General features: G+C 43.5%; 1 protein-coding gene across 2 annotated transcripts in view; it reads left to right on the top strand.

Moving 5' to 3' along the window:
* The window catches only part of ARAP2 (ArfGAP with RhoGAP domain, ankyrin repeat and PH domain 2), a 508,912-nt gene that overhangs the window by 98,247 nt on the left and 383,414 nt on the right, over positions 1-27,251 (top strand). For both annotated transcript variants that reach the window (XM_030191273.1, XM_030191272.1), the window contains exon 7: positions 10,570-10,690. In XM_030191273.1, coding sequence (XP_030047133.1) covers positions 10,570-10,690 — 121 coding nt within the window. The remainder of the gene's footprint in view (positions 1-10,569; positions 10,691-27,251) is intronic.

Below are 27,251 nucleotides of genomic sequence, written 5' to 3'. Positions count from 1 at the left end.
GTCTGGGTTTAGAATTTCCAATTGTTTAAACAATGAGCGGGAAAACACTGCAGGTATAAAGACTGAAATGAGAATTGTGTATAGCAACCGTGAGAATTAGGAATAAAATAGGAAAGGCTTTAAAATGACAGTGGTAGAAGTTTGGGATGTGAACTATTGAGCAGTTCATCCACTGGAGAATGGACATGCATTCAGTGTGTGCTCATGAATGAATCACTAAGGGGCCCTTTTACTAAGCCGCATAGGCCCCTATGCATGCACGACGTGTCAATTCGGAGTTACCGCACAGCTACCACATGGCACGGGCAGTAATTTTGTTTTTTACACACGCTGGAAAATAAAAATTATTTTTATTTTCTGGCATGCGGCAGAAACCGGGCAGTAATCGGCATTCTATGTTCGTAGATGATTACCACACGGTTAACTCGTGAGACCTTACCGCTAAGTCAATAGGTGGCGGTAAGGTCTCAGACCCAAAATGGACGCGCGCCAATTTTTATTTTGCTGTATGTCCATTTTCGGCAAAAATTTTAAAAAGGCCTTTTTTATAGACACGCTGAAAAATGGGTCTGCTTGTGCCCAAAACTCGTGCCTACAATAGCACATCCCATTTTTCAGCGCATCTTAGTAAAAGGACACCTAAGGCTTGAAAGGAAAAGAAAATCAGCATTTTTACAAAACTGTGACTGCCAAACACAGTATGGCCAGCAGATGTCTGCAAAGACCAGCATATCTTTGTAACAGTCTTCCCTAGTTTCAGTTATTTATAAATTTCAGCAAAAGAAAATGAGGAGCTCTGTTCTAACTGGCCGTTTGATTTATAAGAAATGCAAAAGAGTCATTCCATGCCAAGTGGTCTAAAATTTAAAAAAGTTCCCACCATCATGTTCTCCAATTTTGTTCAAATTTTATCTGTTGCGCGAGTCAGGTGTTAAATGAAGTTTTCCAAAATTTGAGGTCTCTAACTGCAATAATTACAGATCTAGACCCCCTTTTCGGAAAGGTTGTCAGTCCATGAGCGCGCAACATTTTCCAAAATGCCATTTTTGGGGTCTAATAAAATCCAAACACATTTATAAGAATGGCTAAAAAATTCAAATCCTGTACAGTTTTTGATGCTAATTCTGGTGAAATACATTTTAACATTATAGATGCAAAATCCAGTCAAACAAGTTGACTCAAAGTGTGCATCAAAATTGGTCACGACTCATCGGAACATATTTGGACCAATATTCAGACCACAACAACTTCCATGCAAACAAAGATACAGACTTGAAATTTTCAACAAGCATTATGCTTGTGCTGGACATAATACTGCCAGATTTGCAACTAACCAGCATCTATAACCGCCCTGCAGGATCTCTTCAAAGTTGGCACTGTCAGCGCAAATGGTAAAATGTACCAAAGTTCAAAGCCAATTATTAAAAAAGAGTCTGTCTGAATCAGCTTGTGAACAGTATCATCTGAAATAGAAAATTGTGCTCTACAACACTGATATGTTTTTGTTTTGAAATGCCACCATTAAGTAGCCATTTACTCAAGTCCGTATCTTTGTTTGCATGGAAGTTGTTGCGGTCTGAATATTGGTCCAAATATGTTCCGATGAGTCGCGACCAATTTTGATGCACACTTTGAGTCAACTTGTTTGACTGGATTTTGCATCCATAATGTTAAAATGTATTTCATCGGAATTAGCATCAAAAACTGTACAGGATTTCAATTTTTTAGCCATTCTTATAAATGTGTTTGGATTTTATTAGACCCCAAAAATGGCATTTTGGTAAATGTTGCGCACTCATGGGCTGACAACCTTTCAGAAAAGGGGGTCTAGATCTGCAACTATTGCAGTTAGAGACCTCAAATTTTGGGAAACTTCGTTTAACACCTGACTCGCGCAAAAGATAAAATTTGAACAAAATTGGAGACATGATGGTGGGAAGGTTTAGACCACTTGGCATGGAATGACCCAAAAACAAATTCTAGAGGCAGATATTTGGAAGAATAATATGATTGCCACAACATGGGTAATAGCTTTTTTTTTTTTTTTAAACTAGGGAACCCTTTTACCAAACAGTGGTAAAAAGCGGCCTTAGCGTGCCCTTATGCAGATCTTTCCTGTGCATTAAGGCTATTTTTTGTACTAATTTTGTCGTTAGCATTTGGTCATTAGCATATAAGCCCCTGCCACCACCTATTTTGTAGGCGGTAAAGGCTCAGGTGCTAATCACGCGCTAATTGGTTAGCGCAGGGCAATGTTTTTTTGGAAGAGCCCTACTGGCTACACTATTCTTCCTGTGTGTACTTCTATATGTAGTGAGATACAGTCTTCCGCCTCTGCAGCTTTCCTTTGGACATTGCAATATAGCATACTATCCAGCTTATTTTCAAAAGAGAAAAACGCCTATAGTGCGACCTAAATCGGGAGATAGACGTTTATCTCGCAAAGGCGCCCAAATCGGTATAATCGAAAGCCGATTTTGGGCGTTTCCAACTGCAGTCTGTCGCGGAAACGAAAAAGTTGATGGGGGCGTGGTGGAGGCAGAACTGGGGCGTGGTTATCGGCCGAGGAGAGATGGGCGTCTTTAGCTGATAATCGATAAAAAAAGGCGTTTTTACCGCGATTTGGGGCACTTTTTTTGGACCCTTTTTTTTCACGAACAAGTCCCAAAAAAGTGCCCCAACTGCCCAGATGACCACTGGAGGGAATCGGGGATCACCTCACCGGACTCCCCCAGTGGTCACTAACACCCTCCCAACAAAAAAACCCCACTTTACAAACTTTTTTCCCAGCCTGTATGCCAGCCTCAAATGCCATACCCACCTCCATGACAGCAGAATGTGTTTGATCCTGTCACAGCCTTTCCCTGGGTCAGATGTGGCTCTCGGGTGCAGTACAGGGTCACATCAGCATTGCATTGTGGTGGGTGTAGAGTATCGGCCTCCGTGATTTCATTAGTTGGTAGGCTCTTCTCCCATGGTGCTTTTCCCCCTGCCTACTGGGTCAGAGTGTGCCCTGTTGTGTTTCCTGTTGTAGTCCATGCGGTAGTGGCCATTTTTGTAAGCCAGTTTTAGTTCCCTTTCCTGTGTTAGCCACGTTACAGAACTTAGTTCTTCCCTTGAATGTGGCTGAAAGAGGGCATTGTACAGCATTCTGCCAGCTCTGACCTACTGCTCATCTCAGTACCAGGGAGACTCGTTGCCAGTGGGGCACAACCTCTGATCTGCAGTTAAGTGTGAGTAAACGCGGTTATTCCAATAAAGGACGTTTTCGTAGAGATTAGTCTTCAGGTGTCAACTGGTGTGCCAATGTTATATAGCAGCAACAAGTCCTAGAGGCCTGTGTGTATGCAGGTCCCTGGAGCACTTTTAGTGGGTACCGCAGTGCATTTCAGCCAGGTGGACCCAGGCCCATCCCCCCCACCTGTAACACTTGTGCTGGTAAATGGGAGGCCTCCAAAACCCACTGTACCCACATGTAGGTGCCCCCTTCACCTCTAAGAGCTATGGTAGTGTTGTACATTTGTGGGTAGTGGGTTTTGGGGGAGGGGGGTTGGGTGCTCAGCACCCATGGTAAGGGAGCTATGCATGTGGGAGCGTTGTCTGAAGTCCACCGCACTGACCTCTAGGGTGCCTAGTTGGTGTCCTGGCATATCAGGGGGGCCAGTGTACTACGAATCCTGGCCCCTCCCACGACCAAATGGCTCGGATTAGGACGTTTTTGAGCTGGGCGTTTTTAGTTTCCATTATCGCTAAAAAAAACAAACGCCCAGCTCAAAAATGTCCATTTTTTCAAAAATACGGTTCGGCCCGCCCCTTCACGGACCCGTTCTCTGAGATAAACGCCCACGGAGATAGGCATTTCCGTTCGATTATGCCCCTCCACGCCATACTTTATATTGTAACTTGAATATTTTTACTGTTGTAATTCTCAATTGTTTATATTTGACTTATCTTTGCTGTATAGCGCCTTACGTAAATTCCTTAAAAGGCAGTAAATAACTCCTAACAATAAATAACAATACAAATAATAAATAAGCAAGCACATACGTGCATATATACATACTGTGTAGAAACAATGGGGGTTAAATATATATTGGCATTCTGAAATACAGAAAACATGTATACTTCAAAGGATCACCCAAAGCATACTCAGAAATATGCTTGATTTCTGTCTGTTGTAAGGCTAAGTATATGTGAACTGGATCTGTGCCCAGCATCATGACTACACCTTGGTAGGCAACCCTTGGAACAAAGGTTATGTGAGGTAATGAATTTTTCTTTATAAGAACATGTGTTTCCTACATAATTAAAGAAATCCTAAATCCCATATTTTCAGAAAGTAACATCTGTACATCTTGTGAAGCCAGAGAGATAATGGCCTTTTCAATTTGTCCTTTCTGAGAAAGTTGATAGAGAAATTGTGGTTCATCAGTTTACCAATATTTTTGGGTAGTAATTGGTTGCTGAATGCCAATCAGGCCAGATTCAGCTGTTTTCATTGCCTTAGCGTAGGGTGCACATCAGTGCTTACCAAAAATCTTTTAGGGTCCACGACCCTATGGGTGTGGCTGCAGCATCATATGGAACCCCACCAAGGCACATGGATATGATACACCTATGAACTTCTGGACCAGGTTTTAACCCTGACCCCATTGGGGTTGTGATCCAGAGTTTGGGAAGCCCTGGTGAACATGATGCAACATAATGTGATTGATAGAGGCTCATATGGAATATTGATGCTATTGGATGCGTATTCATAGTAAGGTCAGTCATAAATTGCTGCTGAAATGTTTATCTATAGTGGGAATTTGGGGAGAGGGAGTGCTAAAATGGTATGATTCTCCTTGTTCCAAGGCACAAGTGGAGAAGAACCAGGGCTTTTTTTGTGGGGGTACTTGGGGGTACTGAGTACCAGCACCTTTTCTATTGTATAGTAAAATTGACCCAAGGTCCTTAAGTTTTAATGAAAGATCTCAGGCTCTACACACCAATTCCGCCTTGTCATAGATTCTGTGACTGGTTGCAGGGGGCCTGGCTATTGTGCGGTGGGTCCCTCAGTGATCACCCCACCCCTGAAGGGTGGCCTGGCATTTGAGTACCTTTTTTGCTAGAAAAAACACACTGAGGAGAACGATTCCTTAACTTAACCTTCTGACTCCTATCTTCCAAGAGAAGGTTAAGTAAAGTAATCGTTCTCCACTTGTGCCTTGGAACGAGGAGTACCACAATGATTAATGTTACTACCATATTCAGTTTGTATATACTACTTTTTATACTTTGCTATGTGGGCAACTAAGGTTTATGTTTTATATTTGAGCTGATGATGTTCTGGTTTTAATCCTGTACCAAGAAAGGTAGAAGGCATAGAGTGATGTTGCAGGAAGAGATGTCTTCTTTATAAACCTGGTTCCAGCTTATGCCTTTGACGTTTAATATTAAAAAAAAACCCTGAGTTACCGCCCGACTACCATGTGGCTCTTGTGGTAATTTCACTTTTAGCACACGTCCGATACACGATTCTGAAAAATATTTTTTATTTTTGGGCGCGCGTAACGGACTTGCGCAAGTGGCATTTGGCACACGTAGGTCATTACCGCACGGTTACCGAGTGAGTCTTTACCGCTAGGTCAATGGTTGGTGGTAAGGTCTGAGACCCAAAATGGACGTGCGACAATTTTCATTTTGCCGCAAGTCCATTTTCAACAACAACAAAAAAAAAATACTTTTTTTACAGGTGCGCTAAAAAACGGATCAACGCGCACCCAAAATCCACGCCTACACTACCACAAGCCATTGTCAGCGTGCCTTTGTAAAAGGACCCCTATGTTTTCAGGGTGGTAAGGATTTCATTTTTGATGCTGTGACTAATTCGTCAATTGAGATCATATTTATTAGAATCAAATCTGGCACAAGTAATGAGGGCTTTGATTTTGCCTTGTATAGACTACTGCAATGAGCTATTATTAGGGTTACATACAACATTAGACTCCTAAATAAATGTCGATAGCGTCAAATATGAATTATACTTAAATTATAGAGGAAAAGCCTCAATCCTGGCATGTGCTCCTTGTGTTGTTATAACAATGTTAGGGAGCACCGCCCGATCATCACTGGCTCAAAAACCTCTATTAAGTATCCCACTTATATTCTCTTGTTTTAATCAAATTAAGGTTTCATGGGTACTTAGCTGGCTGCTAGAAAAATTTCTGGGCAGTCTCACAAACGGAATACAGTCATATAAACCCCGTCCACGGCCCGACTTCAGCCCAAGTTTCGCCTTCTTCCTCAGGGTCCGTGGGTCAATCGACTGTATTTTAATAAGCGCTGAACTGCCTATTGCTCCGTTGTGATTATCATTAGGAGTTTCTATTATTAGGGTTACCAGAAATTAATCTAAAATTCTTCAGGTAAACTCTTTAAAGGGCTAATATTTGATTGTGGGATGCCAGACGATTCAGTTCCAATGGCTTCTTTTAAATTTTAGGGTGCAATTTAAAGTACTGCAATTTAAAGTAAACTTCCCTGAGCCTTTGTAAATAACATCAGGTATACTGTGTATTAAGACAAGGGGACAATGTTTGATGAATCTTGATCAGAAAATACTTCAAGATGGATACAGGTACTAAAAGAGATTTAATCTCTTATACCTTTACATATTTTGCCATGTATGAAACATTCTAGACATATTCAAGACTTCCCATTTCTAGACTCTTCCATTAAAGAGAATTTCATACGACTCAGGATGAGAAATAAAATGGAATAACTTGCAGCATTATTGGTCTGAGTTAATCCTTTGTTAAAAAATAAATATTTCTTCAGTCAATTAGCCCACGTGACGGAAATATTGTACATGGAAAATGTGTCAAATTTTATTGTAGGCTTCAAGAATTCCATTTACATATTTGAAACAAACCCATGATTTATAGGCCACACAATATGTTAATAGGTTCAGTTGCAAAGCTTTATCATGAGCAGCAATATTGTTTGTCTGAATTAAAAGGTCAGCAAGATTGCTTGCTACTGTGTTCATCAGTAATGAGTTCACCAAAGATTATCTCAAGCTTTTATGGAGAGATCAGTGAAGTGGACAGACTAAAGTTTGGGAGATTTTGTTAGATTCTATGCATTCTTTAGATTCTCAGATGAATGAAGTAATTAAAAAAAAATAGAAGCAGCATAAGCACTGGCAATTCAGGTGCAAAGCATTGATAAAAGAAGACTAAAAGAGAATATGAAGAGAAATTTGCCACAGAGGGAAAATTTATAGCAATAATTTTTTCAGGTATCTTAGAATTAGAAAGCCTGGAGAGAATCCATGGGACCATTAGGTTATGAAAGAGTAACAGGGGCCCTAAGGGAGGATAAGGCCATAGCAGAAAGAGTAAATGAATTCTTTGTTTCAGTCTTTACTGGAGGATGTAAGGGATCTGCTTGGGTCAGAAATGATTTTCAGTGGGTGATAACATAGAGGGACTGCAACAAATCTTGACAAACATCAAAGATATACTGAGCCAAATCAACAAGATAAAACGTCGTAAATCACCTGGACCAGATGGTATACACCCCATGGTACTAAAAGGACTCAATCATAAAATTGCTGATCTGCTATTAGTGATGTATAATCTGTCAGTAACTTCATCTATAGTACCTGAAGATTGGAGGGTGACCAATGTCATGTTGTTTTTTGAAAAAGGGTTCTGATGCAATCTGAAAAATTACAGACAGGTAAGCCTGATGTCAGTGCTGGGCAAAATAATGGACACTATTATAAAAAAAATAAAAATAACTGAACACATGGACAAACATAGTTTACATGGACAGAGTCAACATGGATTCAGCGAAGGGAAATTGTGCCTCACTAATTTGCTTCATTTCTTTGAAGGCATGAATAAACATATTGATAAAGGTGAGCTGGTTGATGTAGTATATCTTGAGAATGCTTTGACAGAGTCCCTTATGAGAGACTTTTGAGAAAATTGAAAAGCCCATGGGATAGGAGGCCATGTTCTGGTGTGGACTAAGAACTGGTTAAAAGATAGAAAACAGAGGGTAAGGTTAAATGGCTATTTCTCTCAATGGAGGAAGGTGAATAGTGGAGTGCTCCAGGAATCTGTTCAAGGAACAGTACTATTGAACATATCCTATATAATAATTTCCAACTCCAACGTTCTGAAGCTGGCTCCCGTGGCACTGAAGGGTTCGTAGGGTCCATGTGGTTTGTAGGGTTCGTGCTGCCTGCAACCATCTGTCTCACTGTCCCGCCCTCGCGTCATAACGTTATAATGTCGAGGGCTGAACACTGAGAGGGAAGGGGACGCAGCATAGTTGCCAGGCAATGCAACGTCACAAACATGAGGGTGTCGTCGTCCCCTTCCTTCCAGTTCCAGGCCCCTTCCCTCCGATGTTTAAAAGTCATCTTCACTTACTAAGTCAGGGTTACGGCGACCGGCAGCAGCGGTAAAACATGTGCAGCCTCGGCCCTTTTCTCTCAGCTATGGTCCCGCCTTTGCGGAAACAGGAATTGAGGGCGGGGCCACAACTGAGAGAGAAGGGCCAAGCCTGCACGCCTTTTACCGCTGCTGGCGGCCACCGTAACCCCAACGGGGTAAGTCAAGTTGACTTTTAAACTTCATAGGGAGGGGGCCTGGAACAGGAAGGGAGGAATGATGACCCTGGAATTGGGAAGGGGGGACCCTGGAACTGGGAGGGAGGGAGCCTGAAACTCGGACGGAGGGGGGGACCCTGAAACTTGGAGGGAGGGGTGGACCCTTAAACAGGGAGGGAGGGAGGGGGACCCTGAAACTCAGAGGGAGGGAGGGAGGGAGGTGGGGTGAACCTGGAACTCGGAGGGAGGGCACAACCATGGAACTCGGAGGGAGGGAACGACCCTGGAACTCGGAGGAAGGGAGGGGATGACCCTGGAACTCGGAGGGAGGGAGGAAGGGGGGACCCTGGAACTGGGAGGGAGGGGGAGCGCCCCTGGCACACACTCTCAATCTCACACACACACTCTCTCTCTCACAGACACACTCGCAACCAGTCTCACTCTCTCTCTGTCACACACACACACTCGCACATTCACTCTCTTTCTCTCTCACACAGTCACTCTCACACACACTTTCAAACATACACACTCCGAGGAAAATCTTGCTAGCACCCGTTTAATTTCTTTCAGAAACGGGCCTTTTTTACTAGTTTATAAATGATATGGAAATAGGAATGACAAGCGAATTGATTACATTTGCAGATGACACAGAGATTACAGATTATACAAAACAGAGCAGCCAAATTTAATTTTGGGGGAAAATTTACTGACCATATCATCCTGTTTTTAGTAAAGTTACACTGGATGCCAGTAGAGGCCATGATACATTTTAAGTTCTTGATGTTTTAGCCCCTTTATATCTCTGCTATACAATCTCTCTTTAGTTTGCTGCTATACCCTTATGTTCTGCAAAAAAAATTAAATTAACAATACCTTCCATTTCTATATGTTAAAATCTACACTAGGAAGAAATCAATTGTAGATAAGTGGCCCTGATTTGTGGAACAAATTACCATGCAGCTTAAGAGAAATTAAAAGCTAACACGTATTTAGGAGGTATGGGAAAGCCTATCTATATGATCACTATTTATCCAGCAGATAGATTAGATGTAAAGTTAGTTTTTAGTCACTGTATATGATTATACTATTATAAATTAATAGGATGGCCCAATCTTCTACTCTTTTGTATTCTGCCCTGAGCCACATTTGGGTTAAGCGGAATAGAAGGTCACGTTAGATTAGATTAGATAAGACACAAATCTATTCAAAGTTGTTAAAATGCATGCAGGCTGTGAAAAATTGCACAAAGGCCTTAGGAAAACCAAGACCGGTCATCAAAATGTCTGATGAAATTTAATTTGGACAAATGCAAGTTGCATGTATTTGCATGTATAAGTGGGAGTCCTGCCCATGCGTGTGCTCCTCATGCCAATTCATGCTGCATATTTACAGAATACTGCTTAGATGACATACTGGTGCACACGTATGCAAATATATGCTGGTATTCCAAACATTTATGCATGCAATGGGTATATAAATGTTAGCACCTACTTTATAGACTTGCCTTTCTGTGGTTATTTGATAATTTTTCACAATACCTATTCTAGAGACAGTAATGGGCTGAAGCTTCCTTTTATCCTTATGCACTTGCGTGAGAGGTTGAAATCTTTTTTATTGGACAAAATCTTTTGGTTAATTCTTTAGCTTATACTATTAATTCTGTAATTCCTCATTTAGACTGAGCTTTTATGTAAACCACCTGGAACCCTGAGCTGGGGTAGAGCAGTATATAAGATATGGATTTGATTAGATTACGTTAGAGTCTTATAGCTGCTGGAATAAATATGACAACAAGGAAAAATCTTTTTCATCCTGTTTTTACTGATTTGCACATTCTAAAACGGAAGTAAAGATCTTTTAGCTTTAGGATGGTTTTAGCTCTAATGGAGAGTCATTTTGAAATACATTATATGATATTCTGTTGTTCCCATGCAACTCACTTATGCACCTTTGTTTTAATACAGGAAATATATTCAAAAGGTGTAATTCCGTTGTCTGCTATAACTAAAGTCCGAGTGCACGGTGAAAACAAATTTGAAGTTATTACCCCACACAGGACATTTGTCTTCAGGGTGGAAAAGGACGGTAAGATACACATTGTTGTTGTAATTAATGGTTGTATGTGCTGATCTCATGCTGAAAATTAAGGGGGGAAGTTAACAGTGTGGGCTACTGTTACCGTATATACTCGAATATAAGCCCATCAGAATGTAAGCTGAGATAACATTTTTCCACAGAAAGGGGGAAAATGTTAACTCAAATATAAACCGAGGGCTTATATTCAAGTATTCGTCTTCTGTGGTGACCTGAATTTCTCCTCCTCTTCCCTTCTCTTCCTGCCTCCCATAGTGACCAACATTTCTCTTCTCTTCCTTGTCCCTTCTCCTCCCGTAATGACTGGTATTTCTTTCCCCTCTTCCCTGTCCCTCCTCCTCCTGCAGTGACTAATACTTCTGTCTTTCTTTTCTTCCCCCCCCCCCCCCCCCCAAAGTGACCAACATTTCTCTTACCATCAAGCCTCAATGCTGATGCTAACATGGAAGTAACTGCAAGCAGGGCCAGTTCCTGGGACCTTGAGCAACTGTGCATACTCGATGCCTGCTGGCTTCCACTCAGGAGCTGGCAGGCCTTGAGCATGTGCAGATGCTCAAAGGCCCTGCTTGCAGTTACTTCCGCATCTGTCAACGTTCCAGCTTGCTTGTAAGAGAAATTCTGGTCACTTTGTGGGGGGGACTTTTTTAGGGGGGGCAAAAATCTTGGCTTATAGTCGAGTATATATGGTAAGTCAGGTTATTTTACCATGAGTCGAGTTATTATGCCACTTCAATGCAAGGCCCGGAGGCCAGTGGCAGTCCCTGGAGACCTCTAGGGTGGTCCCCATCATCTGTCTGGGTTTTTTTCTGCTATTATCTGCCTCTAATGAAGCTCATGACAGAAAGGAGGAAGGACCTGCATGCTTGAAGGATAACTTATTGTAAATGCTTGGATAATAAGATTGCTATTCCCATCTTTACAGCCTCCCTCTGGAGCTTGATCGATTCAGTCACATTCAAATGTGTCTCTTCAAAAAAATATTATATTGACTTTCAGATATTTAAAATATAGTAGTAATTTTTTTCTTTTAATAGGGCTATTAATGCATTTCACATTAAGAGATACAATTTTACACACACCCATATGAGATGAAGAATTCAGATGTAAAGAATACTAATAGCAGCAGAAACCCTACCACAATAATAAGTATAAAAGAAAAAGAAAACGACCAAAGATGTGCTAGTAAGCATCAATAGAGTTAATAAATGTACACATTGTACATATTGAGCCTGGATCACATAGTAGTAATTCTGCCTCTCTCCCTATATGTAAAGGATAGGTCAAAAACATTACCAACATTAAAACTCACCAAACAAGTTTCCAAACATTAAAAAAAAAAACATTTACAGCCATCGGCTGCAGATACATCTCTGGCTAGAGAATACTTGAACTGGGAGGGAGGGGTCTTGAAGAGACATTACTAGAATCTTCTCCCCAAACCTATCGCAGCAATCAGTGGGATAAAAATTGCCATATCAATATGCAACAACAAAAATGCAACAGCTATACCTTTTTCAGTGATATATATTTTTGTTACATTTGTACCCCACACTTTCCCACTCATGGCAGGCTCAATGCGGCTTACATGGGGCAATGGAGGGTTAAGTGACTTGCCCAGAGTCACAAGGAGCTGCCTGTGCCTGAAGTGGGAATCAAACTCAGTTCCTCAGGACCAAAGTCCACCACCCTAACCACTAGGCCACTTCTAGAACACTATAAAAGATGTAGGAAATATCAGAGAGATCTGTGATCAGGCCGATAGCAATATAAAATCAGTGAACTTTTCAAGTAGCCATAGGATGAAGCTCTTCCGGTTCCATTATATATTGCTCTAAAGCTACTGGCTCCATATAGGTCTTGGAGCAATTCTTATGCATTATCTTCATTTATGCCGGCACCAACAACCAATATCGGGCCTCGAGAGATTTTTGCCTGGGTCACAGCACCAGAAATTTTCTTTTTTCATTAGTAAGTTTTGTGAAATCAGCCATAATAACTGTATTTGACCTTGACAGGGCAGACTGGATGGACCGTGCAGGTCTTTTTGTGTCGTCGTCTACTATGTTGTTATGTTTACTATGTTCCTTGCCAAATCCAAAGGTCACTACTCCATCCTTATCCTCCTCGACTTATCTGCCGCCTTCGACACCGTTAATCATAATTTACTTCTTGACACACTGTCCTCATTTGGATTCCAGGGCCCCGTCCTCTCCTGGTTCTCCTCGTATCTTTCCCAACGCACCTTCAGAGTATTTTCTAATGGCTCTTCTTCCACCCCCGTCCCGCTCTCTGTTGGGGTTCCCCAAGGATCTGTCCTTGGACCGCTTCTTTTCTCAATATACACCTCTTCCCTGGGCTCACTGATCTCATCACATGGTTTCCAGTACCATCTCTATGCCGATGACACCCAGCTCTACCTCTCCACTCCCGACATCACAGTCGAAACCCAGGCCAAAGTCTCGGCCTGCCTCTCAGATATCGCCGCCTGGATGTCCAACCGTCACCTGAAACTGAACATGGCAAAGACTGAGCTCCTTTTCTTCCCACCCAAACCCTCCTCTCCTCTTCCCCCACTCTCTGTCTCTGTTGACAACGCCCTCATCCTCCCCGTCTCGTCAGCCCGCAATCTCGGAGTCATTTTCGACTCCTCCCTCTCCTTCTCTGCCCATATCCAGCAGACAGCTAAGACCTGTCGCTTCTTCCTCTATAATATTAGCAAAATCCGCCGGTTCCTCTCTGAACAGACCACCCGAACCCTCGTCCACTCACTCGTTACCTCTAGTCTTGACTATTGCAACCTTCTCCTTGCTGGTCTCCCGCTTAGCCACCTATCCCCCCTTCAATCTGTCCAAAATTCCGCTGCACATCTTATCTACCGCGTGAACCGATACTCTCATATCACCCCTCTCCTCAAGTCGCTTCACTTGCTCCCGATTCACTACCGTATTCAGTTCAAGCTTCTCCTAATGACCTTCAAATGCACTCAATCTGCAGCCCCCCATTACCTCTCTACCCTCCTCTCCCCCTATGTCCCCACCCATAACCTCCGCTCTCAGGACAAATCACTCCTATCTGTACCCTTCTCCACCACCGCTAACTCCAGACTCCGTCCCTTCTGCCTCACATCACCTTATGCCTGGAACAGACTCCCCGAGCCCATACGCCATGCGCCCTCCCTGCCCATCTTTAAGTCCTTACTCAAAACCCATCTCTTCTCCCTTGCTTTTGGCGCCTAACCACCTTCCCCATTCATGATACACTGACTACACTGACTACATAGTTTGTTACCCTTAGATTGTAAGCTCTCTTGAGCAGGGACTGTCCTTCCCCATGTTTTAACTTGTACAGCGCTGCGTAACCCTAGTAGCGCTATAGAAATGCTAAGTAGTAGTAGTAGTATATAATAACTATCTTTTCACTTTGACAGGTCAGCTGCCGAAGAGATTTCATTTTATCCAGTATAGCCTGTTTATTAGGGAAGCACAACACTTAACACAAGAGGTCTTTGTCGAGCCTGGCCTACTGGAGCAAAGGCCGACACTCGGTGTGCCTGTTCCACTTTAATAGGGAAATCAAACTGAAAACTGAGAACTGTAGGCAATCACTGCTTCAGGAATTGCTCCAGGGTATTTTCTCTCAGATTTAGAAACATAGAAAAATGTAGGCAGATAAAAAACATGTGGCCTATCAGTCTGCCCATCCATGCCATCTGATTCTATGTACTTGTCCCAAGCTCTTTGAATTCAGATAATGTTTCATCCCCCCACTTTGCCTCCTGTGAAGAGTAGCAAATCTCCTGAACCATATGGTATTCATTTCAGAGTACTAATAGAATTGAAAAATGAACTTGCAGAACTATTGTTAGTAATATGTAATTTATCTTTAAAATCGAGCGTGGTACCAGAAGATTGGAGGGTAGCCAATGTAACGCCGATATTTTTTAAAAGGTTCCAGAGGGGATCTGGGAAATTATAGACCGGTGAGCCTGACGGTGCCGGGCAAAATGGTAGAGACTATTATAAAGAACAAAATTACACAGCATATTCAAAAGAATGGATTAATGAGACAAAGCCAACATGGATTTAGTGAAGGGAAATCTTGCCTCACCAATCTATTAAACTTCTTTGAAGAGGTGAACAAACATGTGGATAAAAGCAAGCTGGTAGATATCGTGTATCTGGATTTTCAGAAGGCGTTTGACAAAGTACCTCATGAAAGACTCCAGAAGAAATTGGACAAGTGCAAAGTGATGTATGTGGGAAAGAGGAACCCGAACTATAGCAATGTAATGCAAGGTTCCACTATAGGAGTCACCGACCAAGAAAGGGATCTTGGCATCGTTGTTGATGATACGTTAAAACCCTCTGCTCAGTGTGCTGCGGCAGCTAAGAAGGCAAATAGAATGTTAGGTATTATTAGGAAAGGAATGGAAAATAAAAGTGAGGACGTTATAATGCTTTTCTATTGGTCCATTGTGTGACTGCACTTCAAATATTGTGTTCAATTCTGGTTGCTGCATCTCAAAAAAGATATAGTGGAATTAGAAAAGACACAGAGAAGGGCGACAAAAATGATAAAGGGGATGGGAAGACTTCCCTATGAGGAAAGGCTGAAGCATCTAGGGCTCTTCAGCTTGGAGAAAAGACAGCTGAGGAGAGATATGATAGAAGTCTATAAAATAATGAGTGGAGTGGAATGGGTAAACGTGAATCGTTTGTTTTCTCTTTCCAAAAATACTAGGACTAGGGGTCATGTGATGAAGCTACAAAGTAGTACATTTAATATGAATTGGAGAAAATTTTTCTTCACTCAACGTGTAATTAAAGTATTTGTTGTCAGAGAATGTGGTAAAGTTGGTTAGCGGGTTTAAAAAAGGTCTGAACGGCGTCCTAAAGGAAAAATCCATAGACCATTATTAAATTGACTTGGGGAAAATCCACTGCTTATTTCTGGGATAAGCAGCATAAAATGTAATCAACTTTTTCAGAATCTTGCCAGATATTTGTGACCTGGATTGGCCACTTTTGGAAAAAGGATGCTAGGCTTGATGGACCTTTGGTCTGTCCCGATATGTCAGTACTTATGTACTTATGCATTTATGCTGCATAGGTATTTAAATGACTCTAACATATGTCCCCTCTCCTGCCTTTCTTATAAAGGGAGCTCCTGAACGAGGGGGCATAGAATGAAGGTGAAAGGGGATAGACTCAGAAGTAGCTTGAGAAAATAATTCTTCACAGAAAGGGTGGTGAATTTGTGCAACAGCCTCCCAGTAAAACTGGTAGAAACAAAAACAGTATCTGAATTCAAGAAAACTTGAGACAAGTACATAGGATCTCTGAAGGAGTGATAGGGAGAGTAGATGGCATGGATGGGCAGAGTGGATAGGCCATATGGTCTTTATCTGCCTATATTTTTCTATGTGTAATCCTGGTATCTGCACACATTTCTGCTAGCTCCTTGGGTCAGCACCCGAACCATGGTCACAACCAAAATGTTATTTCTTAGTGAGCTGGGTTTGGGCCGGAACTGAACTTGATCCTGGTAGGCAATAGGATTGTAAGCCACACTTAGTTTGCTCACAGACTGATAAATAAAGATAAACTTCACTCTCCAAAGAAGCTCTCCACTCTAGGATTTGTATTTTATGCAAACCAATTTTACTATAACGCTGCCACAGGCAGGTATCCAAACTTCATACTTTCCAGCTTATTTTCGAAAGAGAAAAACGCCTATAGAGTGACCTAAATCGGGAGATAGACGTTTGTCTCGTAAAGGCGCCCAAATCGGTATAATCGAAAGCTGATTTTGGGCGTTTCCAACTACACTCCATCGCGGAAACGAATAAAGTTGACGGGGGCGTGTCGGAGGCGGAACTGGGGCGTGGTTATCAGCCGAGGAGAGATGGGCGTCTTTAGCTGATAATCGAAAAAAAAGGCGTTTTTACCGTGATTTGGGGTCACTTTTTTTGGACCCTTTTTTTTCACAAACAAGTCCCAAAAAAGTGCTCCAACTGCCCAGATGACCACTGGAGGGAATCGGGGATGACCTACCCGGACTCCCCCAGTGGTCACTAACACCCTCCCACCAAAAAAAAAAAAACCCCACTTTAAAAACTTTTTTCCCAGCCTGTATGCCAGCCTCAAATGCTGTACCCACCTCCATGACAGCAGAATGTGTTCGATCTTGTCACAGCCTTTCCCTGGGTCAGATGTAGCTCTCGGGTGCAGTACAGGGTCACATCAGCATTGCATTGTGGTGGGTGTAGGGTATTGGGCTCTGTGATTTCATTAGCTTGTGTTACAGTCTCACAATGTTGGTTGTTGGTAGGCTCTTCTCTCATGGTGCTTTTCCACCTGCCTACTAGGTCAGAGTGTGCCCTGTTGTGTTTCCTGTTGTAGTCCATGCGGTAGTGGCCATTTTTGTAAGCCAGTTTTAGTTCCCTTTCCTCTGTTAGCCACGTTAGACAACTTAGTTCTTCCCTTGAATGTGGCTGAATGAGGGCATTGTTCAGCATTCTGCCAGTTCTGACCTACTGCTCATCTCAGTACCAGGGAGACTCGTTGCCAGTGGGGCACAACCTCTGATTTGCAGTTAACTGTGAGTAAAGGCGGTTATTCCAATAAAGGACGTTTTCGTAGAGATTAGTCTTCAGGTGTCAACTGGTGTGCCAAGGTTATATAGCAGCAACCAGTCCTAGAGGCCTGCGTGTATGCAGGTCCCTGGAGCACTTTTAGTGGGTACCGCAGTGCACTTCAGCCAGGTGGCCCCAGGCCCATCCCTCCCCCACCTGTAACACTTGTGCTGGTAAATGGGAGGCCTCCAAAACCCACTGTACCCACATGTAGGTGCCCCCTTCACCCCTAAGAGCTATGGTACTGTTGTGCATTTGTGGGTTTTGGAGGAGGGGGGTTGGGTGTTCAGCACCCTTGGTAAGGGAGCTATGCATGTGGGAGCTTTTTCTGAAGTCCACCGCACTGACATAAGGTGCCCAGTTGGTGTACTGGCATATCAGGGGGGCGAGTGTACTACGAATCATGGCCCCTCCCACGACCAAATGGCTCGGATTAGGACGTTTTTGAGCTGGGCGTTTTTAGTTTCCATTATCGCTAAAAAAAACAAACGCCCAGCTCAAAAATGTCCATTTTTTCGAAAATACGGTTCGGCCCGCCCCTTCATGGATCCGTTCTCTGAGATAAACACCCATGGAGATAGGCGTTTCCGTTCGATTATGCCCCTCTTTGTTGAGTATCAAACAGTTTCTATTAAATCCAAACAGTTTGCTTGATATCAACAATACAACTTGCTGAAAGAGATTTTAATGCCAGTCCAAGACTTTTGGTGTAAATCTTAACTTCTTAATTAATAGTCTCTTTGTACATCCTAGGGTATTTACATATTTACAGCATCTCTAGTGTAATACTCATCCTTTGTGGCAGAACATTTGAAGGCTGTGCTTGCAGCAAGCTGTCCCACTGGACTTTATTCAACTACTGGGCTCACACAGTATCAAACCTCCCTGTCTGTTCTCCCTCCAAATGTGCAATTATTTGAGCTGCTGCCTTTGTTACCAAACAGGCTCTTTCCTGTTCTTCTCCTGGGCTAGGTTAACCCTTCTACCCACCTGGAGCCCTCCTCACAATCCAGTTAATGTTTTTATTGGCAAACCCCCCCTCATCTCACAGGCTCTGGCAGGGGTGAAGGCAACCAAAGACATATGCTCAGTAATCCTATCACTTTTATAACTTTCTCTTCTTCACCCCAACTATGACACCTACTGTCAGTTACTGTTGGCAAATACTCCCTCTGTCCTGGGCTCCACTCCCATCCACTGACACTGTTCTCTCCCCCCCCCCCCCCCCCCCCCCCCGTGACTCTGGACAGTTCTACAGCAATCTGATAATCCCTTGAGGAAGTTTCCAACTCAATCCACTAAGGGACTATACATATTGAAATCTTTAAGTCTTCCCCATATTCTTTGTGATGAAGGCCACTGACCATTTTAGTAGCCACCCTCTGGACCGACTCCTTCCTGTTTATATCTTTTTGAAAGTACGGTCCCCAGAATTGTACATAATATTCTAAATGAGATCTCACCAGAGTCTTATACAGGGACATCATCATCTCCTTTTTTTTTTCTACTGGCCATTCCTCTCCGTTTGCACCCAAGCATCTACCTAGCTTTCGCCTTTGCCTTTTCTACCTATTTGGCTACCTTAAGATCATCACATAGAATCACACCCAAATTCTGCTCCTCTTTCATGCACAAAAGTTCTTCACACCTAAACTGTATCATTTCCTCAGTTTTTGCAGCCCAAATGCATGACCCTGCATTTTTTTAGCATTAAATCTAAGCTGTCAAATTCCAGACCGTTCCTCTAGCTTTGCTAAGTCTGTCCTCATATTATCCATTCCATCAGGGGCGTCTACCCTACTGCAGACTTTGGTATCATCTGCAAAGAGGCAAACCTTACCGTACAACCCTTCAGCAATATCACTTACAAAAATGTTAAAAAGAACCAGCCCAAGAACCATATTGATTAGTCTGACTGTATCTTCTTATATTTGGTTAAGTTTTCTACAGTATCCCTTAAGGTAGCTTCTGTTTCTAGCAGACATACAACCTCTCACCATCTAGTTGATTATCATATATGTGGCACTCAGTACAAGAGACTGGATAGATTTCCTCTCACTGCTGAACTACTATCTACAACTTAATTTTGTGAAGTTAGTTAATTACGTTTGTTGAGGGAGCAGGGATGCTTAATTTAAAATACTTTGGGTTTGCTATTCAAAAGGGTTTAACCAGGCAGGAGAGACTCCTGTCCAATTAAGATATTCTGAGTTAGCTGGGAGAGAGTATTCAGTGGCACTTAACCAGGCAGTGCTGCTGAATATCTCCTCGAACCACCACAGCGGTATCCATTTACTCCCTAATTCTATAAATGGCACATACAATTGTGTGTGTAGTAACAGAATAGTACCATTTACGAGTAATCTGTGGGGCTAAAACCCCCTACATTGCCAACCTGTTATTAAAAAATACAGACTCTGGCTAACTTCAACTTTCATACAAATGCTTGCTGCCTTTTAGGCCTCAGACATGAATTCAGACAGGGACACTGTCAAGAATATCAACTGCACATTGTTTATTGGAACAATGACTTCATAGTCAAAATGACTGTCGTGAAATGCCTAGCCACCCACCTGGGGTTACCCCGTGGCCACTTAGAGGGTCTATTTCAGGTCCGCCTGTACCTGTCACTTGTGTTCTACACTAGCACCCTCCCCCTACTGACTAGGTTACAACCGAGTCTGGGTGAGTCTCCTGCTCTCAAATTATCCCCAGTGATTTCTAGGTTATTGGAGCCACACTCCCAGTGGTCACGCAGTTCCCGGAAAGCACTCACAGACCCAACACACAAAGCACCACGATTCTTCTAACAGTCCAGACAGGCAGAGGCAATAAACAAGCAATAAACAATTATTTATTGCCTTTAAAAATTGAACAATGAACAAAAAATGTGCAATCAGCAAGCAATAACAGGTAACTGAAATATGGATTAATTATAACAGTAACCAAACATTTGGTTACTTCCTAAAACATACCTGAGGAGATCAGGACATATAACTGTTCATCAGTTATCAAATATAACTGTTTTTTACAGGGCTTCAGCAAAGATCTCTCTCTCTCTCTCTGCTCACAGTACTGTAGATTCACTTCTTCACTGAGTGAAACTAAGGGGGTCTTTTACTAAAGCTTAGCTCGAGTTATCTGCAGATGGGCTCATTTTATTCCTATGGGCCATTCTGCAGATAGCTCGAGCTAAGCTTTAGTAAAAGACCCCCTAAAAGAGGGCATTCACTTTTCTAGAACAGCTTTAAGCATATACATGTATCACCTGCTGGCCAAATTAGAGAAATACACTTCAGAATTAATTTAGGAATTTTACAGGCTTAAAACATACTGTTCTGTCATAATGACCGTGCCTCATGACACATGTGGCACAGTGTTTTGGTTCCTCAAGTCACAACATCAGGGATCAACAAATTTGTTGTTCCAGACTTTGAGGCTCATTTTCACCCTAGAAATGGTATAAGAAACCACTGCAAAGACATGAAGTTATCTGGATGTTACCTGGAGTAGTTGTCCAAAGGGCTGCTGATAGGGGAACAGATAACCACAGATCTGAGCTGCCATGCCATGGATACATTCTAAGCTCATTAAATATTGCCCTGCCTGCACCTCTACTACTACTACTACTACTTATTTCTATAGCGCTACTAGACGTACGCAGCGCTGTACTCCTCTCTTCAACTTCCCGAAAGACAGACCCCTTCTAGCATTCATCTTCTTTTCAGCTCCAGTGTCTGTGAGAGACAGAGAGAGAGAGAAAAAAAAAGAGGACCCTTCTTTTTTGGTCAGGTTGTAAACTGTGTTTTATCATAGTTAGTGGTTCATACTTCAGTACTTAGGGTATTAAGTGTGCGTACTCTTTACTTTGTCTTGATAGATAGATAATTACTCATTGCTTTACCATCAGTTGGATATTTTACCATCTGGACATTATCTTTGACTTGCAGTGTTTCATCTGATGCTAATAATAAATTACCTTCCATTTTTATAATATCTGAGCCTTGTGTCATTTCTTATCAGTGTATTTTAGGCTACAGAAGTCTCATTACACCTAATGCAAATACCAGAGTACTCCCTTTTTATAATTTTCCATCATTTATACTTAGAGTGTACGTCCCATAATTTCCTGCCCTCTTCTGGAGGTAAGGTAACTGTATTAGCCCTACAAACGTAATTACTTACTTGACCCTTAACTGGCACTAATTTGAAGTTATGGGGTGAATTATTACCCTATTCTATAAAGCGCACATGCAAATTATCTAGCAAATAACTGCAAAGGGGGAGTTCATATGGGAGGAGCATGGATGGGTCATCAGCATTCCAATTATTCTAGCGCACACTTTATAAAATACTATATTATTTACCCATGCAGGGTGCCACATGTAGGTGTTCACATTTACACCTGCCATACACATTGTATAAATATTATTGCTTAAATTTATACACATTTCTGCTGACTTAAGGCCCCTTCTACCAAGCTGCAGCAAAGAGGGGCCTGCTTTGGTGTCAGTGTGTGTTTTTGATGCGTGCCGAGGCCTCTTTTACCACAGTGGGTAAAAGGGTAGTCTTTCTTTTTTAAAGAAATAGTCACGTGGCAAGTGAAGCACCTGCTGCATAGCTATTTCGGGGGGGGGGGGGGGGAGCCCTTACCGCTACCCAGTGGTAACCGAGCACTGCTCGATTATCGCCGGAGCCACAAAAATAAATATATAAATAAATATATTTTTGTAGCGCCGCTTGGGGTGGGAAATACCACTGGGCTCCTGCGGTAGCCCAGCGATAGTTCTTTTTTAACGAGCGGTAAGCCCCCATTGGGCTTACTGCCGCTTTGTAAAAGGGGCCCTTGGCTAGTATTCTGTAATGGATTTGGAGTGCAAATTTGCCATTATAGAATACTCACATAGTGCTTATTTTTTGGTGTCTATGGTTTAGTGACCTATATAGGAATGGGGAATGGGAAATGGGACTTGATATACCGCCTTTCTGTGGTTTTTGCAACTACATTCAAAGCGGTTTACATATATTCAGGTACTTATTTTGTACCAGGGGCAATGGAGGGTTAAGTGACTTGCCCAGAGTCACAAGGAGCTACAGTGGGAATTGAACTCAGTTCCCCAGGATCAAAGTCCACTGCACTAACCACTAGGCTACTCCTCCACTCTTCCCATGCTGTGGAACTCTGTGGAAGGACCATAAAATCTGTTTTTAGTCTTTTTGGGATTTGGCTGGATACTTGTGACCTGGGTTGACCCAGTATGACAATGCTTATCTATATAAATAAGTCCCACCTCCAATGTTCTGAAGCTCACTCCGTGCCAGTGAAGCACTGAAGCCCTGTACTGTTCCTAGGCTGGGCTGTGAGCACCACTCACCCTCACTCATAGACCCGCCCTCAGCCATGCCCCATCCAGACATAATTCGCAACTCCAACATTCTAATGAAGCCTCAAATCTCCCAACGTTCTAAATGTGAAGTGGTGTAGACAAGATTTTCTCCATGAGTGTCTGCCCCGCCCTCGCGTCACAACGTGATGATGTCGAGGGCGGAGCACTGACACTCAGCAAATCGCATCGCTGGACGAAACGTGATGTCAAACCCATGACGCGCGAACGCCATTCAGAGAACGCCATTCAGAGCGGCCCGTGACCGATCGGCACTGCCCCGCAAACCATAAGGACTGGCAGCAGCCACGCGAGCCTGCACGGAGACGCCGACCCCACAGCAGTAAGCCTCACCACCGCCGCACCCCCCCTCCGTCCGACGTCACCTACGGCCGGTAAAAAAACTAACACAAACAAAAAACCCAACAAAAAGCCTTTACAAAAAGGAACCGGGGAACCTGAGGCAGCCATCGTCTGTCAGCTTTGCCACCGCTACCACCCTCCAACACCCCCCCCCAAGGTCGCCGCACACACTGCTGAACCCTCCACCACAGGTTGCCGCCGCTACTCCCCTCCGTCCTATGTCAGCTGGGGCCACTACAAACAAAAACAAAACAAAAAACCTACAAAAAAAGCTTTTAAAAAGGAAGCAGGACACCGCAGGCAGCCATTGGCTGTCAGCTCTGCATCCGCTCCTCCTCTCAGCTCTCTCGTCACTGCCCCAGAGCGCTGCGACGTGAGAGGTGAGAGGAGGAGCGGATGCACAGCTGATGGCTGCCTGTGGTGCCCCGCTTCCTTTTTAAAAACATTTTTGCAGGTTTCCTTTTTTGTTCTCTTTTCTTTTTGAACAAACATAGGAACCGGGTTGGAAGAGGAGGTCCTGCACAGCTGTCTCCACTGTAGCCCAAGGCTAGGCAACAGTTAAGGCACAAGGAGGGGGAGGATGAGGGCCGGAAGAGGACCAGAGACGGAGGGGGTCCTGATAGCACAGAAGAAGGGTGGAGGGGGGTTCCAGAGACCTGAGAGGAGGGGTGCAGGGAGACCTCAGAGGAGGGGGGGGGGAGACTGACCAGAGAGGGAGGGGAGGGGTCCTGCAACAGCAGAGCGGGAGTGGCAGACGGAGGGGGTCCTGCGAACACACACAGAGAGGGGGGGAGGTATATCTGTCACAAACACTATCTCTCTCACACACTCTCTCTCTCTCTCTCTCTCTCTCTCTCTCTCTCTCTCTCTCGCTCTCACAGTCAGTGTCTCTCTCACTCTCACTCTCATACACTGTCTACAACACACTCTATGTCTCACACTGTATCACATTCACTCTCTATGTGTCTCACAGTCACTCTCAAACACTCTCAATCTCATACACTGTCGATCTCACAGACAGTCTGTGTATCGTACACATACTCTCTCACACTCTATTTCACACACACACACACACACTCTCTCTCTCACGCACACTGTATCTGTGTTAAACACTCTCTCACACTCACTGTGGCTCACATATGCACTCACACACACTGTCAATCTCACACACACACACTCTGTATCACACACACTCGCAGCCACACACATTCACTCTCTGTCTCTCACACAGTGACTCTCACACACACACTCTCAAACATACACACTCCGAGGAAAACCTTGCTAGCGCCCGTTTCATTTGTGTCAGAAACGGGCCTTTTTTACTAGTGTTCTTATGTTCTTCAGGAACTTGGGCAGATACAAGACTTAAGCAGTCTGTAGCTGCTTAAGGGGTCCTTTTACTAAGGTGCACTGAAAAGTGGCCTGCAGTAGTGTAGGCATGGGGTTTTGGTGCATGCAGAACCATTTTTCAGTTCGCCTGTAAAAAAATGCCTTTTTAAAATTTTTGCAGAAAATGGAAGAGTGGCAAAACAAAAATTGGCGTGCATCCATTTTTAGTCTGAGACCTTACCGCCAGCCATTGACTTAGCGGTAAGGTTTCTGACGTTAACTGTGCAGTAATCACCAACGTGTGCCAAGTCCGAGTTACTGCCCCATTTTCGCTGCGCGCCAGAAAATAAAATATATTTTATGGCGCACGTAGCGGACATGCGTAAAAAATGAAATTACCAAATGGACCACGCAGTAGTCAGGAGGTAACTCCAAACTGATGCATGTTGGGCACACTTAGAGGGGCATAATTGAACAAAAACGTCTATCTCCATGGGCGTTTATCTCCGAGAACGGGTCCGTGAAGGGGCGGACCGAACCGTATTTTCGAAAAAAATAGACGTCCATGTTTTATTCGACAATTTGTGAGCTGGGCGTTTTTGTTTTTCAGTGATAATGGAAAATGAAAGCGCCCAGCTCAAAAACGAATAAATGCAAGGCATTTGTTCGTGGGAGGGGCCAGGAGTCGTAGTGCACTGGTCCCCCTCACATGCCAGAACACCAACCGGGCACCCTAGGGGGCACTTTTACAAAAACAAAAAAAAAGTAAAAGAGCTCCCAGGTGCATAGCACCCTTCCCTTGTGTGTTGAGCCCCCCAAATCCCCCTCAAAACCCACTGCCCACAAGTCTACACCATTACTATAGCCCTAAGGGGTGAAGGGGGGCACCTACATGTGGGTACAGTGGGTTTGGGGGGGTTGGACGACTAAGCATTAAGCAGCACAATTGTAACAGGTAGGGGGGGATGGGCCTGGGTCCACCTGCCTGAAGTCCACTGCACCCCCTAACAACTGCTCCAGGGACCTGCATACTGCTGCCAGGGAGGTGGGTATGACATTTGAGGGTGAAAATAAAAAGTTGTGAAACATCATTTTTTGTGGTGGGAGGGGGGTTAGTGACCACTGGGGGAGTCAGGGGAGGTCATCCCCGATTCCCTCTGGGGGTAATCTGGTCATTTAGGGCACTTTTGGGGCCTTATTCATGAAAAAACAGGGTCCAGGAAAAGTGCCCTAAATTCTAGCTACAAACGCATACTTTTTTCCCATTATCGGCGAAAGGCGCCCATCTCTGTTCGGGTGATAACCATGCCCCAGTCTCGCCTTCACCACGCCTCCGACATGTCCCCGTCAAGTTTGTACGCTTCCGCGATGGAGTGCAGTTGAAAACGTCCAAGTTTGGCTTTCGATTATACCGCGTTATTCGTTTTTGGGAGATAAACGCCTATCTCCCGATTTAGGTCGCAATATAGGCGTTTTTGTCTTTCAATTATAAGCTGGATAGGTACCTACATGGCTTAGTAAAAAGGCCCCTAAGTAAGCAGTAAAAGTTAGAGCAGCAAAAAGGCTGTCCTAACTTTATCTGCCAAGCTAACCAGGCACCGGTTTGAATATCAGCTGGTGCTCTGTTAACTTCTGAGTTTCTGCACTAACCTGGATATTCAGTGCTTGTACTTGAACATGGCCCAGAACTGAATATCCAGGCTTAATTCATCCTACAGCCATCAGCAGCTTAGAAAATGCTGACTAATGCGGGATGAATATCAGCTGGTTGAAGTTTGGTGTAGTTTATGTTAATTTGTCAGTGATCTGCAAAGGGATGACAATTTATTTATCAAGGACAGGGTACCTCACTTGTGAATGTAAATACCTAATTGACTCCTTTTGTGATAGATGTCCCTGCTAGTGTCTCAAATCTGATGTAATAATTTACAGGAAGTAGTTTTGTGCACCTTCTGATTCTCTGTTGCTGGAAGCAGTGCAGGCAGAGGAAACTGGAGCCTTAATAGGCAGTGGTATCCTCTGTACTCCTCTCCTGGGGCTTCTTGTCTTCTGATGTTGATAGAGTCTGGGCTGGTAGAAGGCAGAGGCATAGATGGGCTGTGGTGTCCTTTAGGGTCCTCTGCTGGGGCAAATATGCAGATGCACCTTCTGTCATAGTCGTAGAATGATCACCATAGTAATCCCCTTAATCTCTTTGTGGCACATTTGGGGCAATATTTATTTATTTATTTCCAGGCATTGATATACTGCAAATAAAAACAAAATTCTTCTATTTCTGAAATGAGGGTAGAGGGAAAATAGTGGGAGGCGAACTTGGGAGGGAACAGGGGAGATCTGGAACAATTAAGCAGAAGGAAAGGTGGAGGATAAAAGGAAAGATTTCAAAAGCACTTTAAATGACTTAAGAGGCATATCAGTTGTGAAGGGGATGCAGATCATTCCACAATTTAGGACCAAAATAAGTGAATGCTGTCTCAAGGGAAAGAGACAAATGGAGAGCAGCAGGCAAAGGGGAAACAAAGCAAATTGCCAGAAGAGGATCGAAGTGAACATGATGGGGTGTATGGAACAAGAAGTTTATTCAGATAAGCCGGAGCAGTAGGGGCCCGACCTTTGAAGACAAGCATAAGAAGTTTATACCGAATGCGTGATGATTGACTGCACTTTTTTGTCCTTTAGATTGTAAGCTCCTTTGAGCAGGGACTGTCCTTCTTTGTTAGATTGTACAGCGCTGCGTAACCCTGGTAGCGCTTTAGACATGTTAAGTAGTAGTAGTAGTAGTAATGAGACTGGAAGCCAGTGTTCTAAGGACAGAAGAGGAGTAACGTGATCAGAACAATGT

This window comes from Microcaecilia unicolor, chromosome 2, assembly GCF_901765095.1.
Source record: "Microcaecilia unicolor chromosome 2, aMicUni1.1, whole genome shotgun sequence".
NCBI lineage: Eukaryota > Metazoa > Chordata > Amphibia > Gymnophiona > Siphonopidae > Microcaecilia > Microcaecilia unicolor.
Note: the sequence above shows the minus strand (reverse complement) of the source record. Positions and strands in the feature narration are given on the sequence as shown.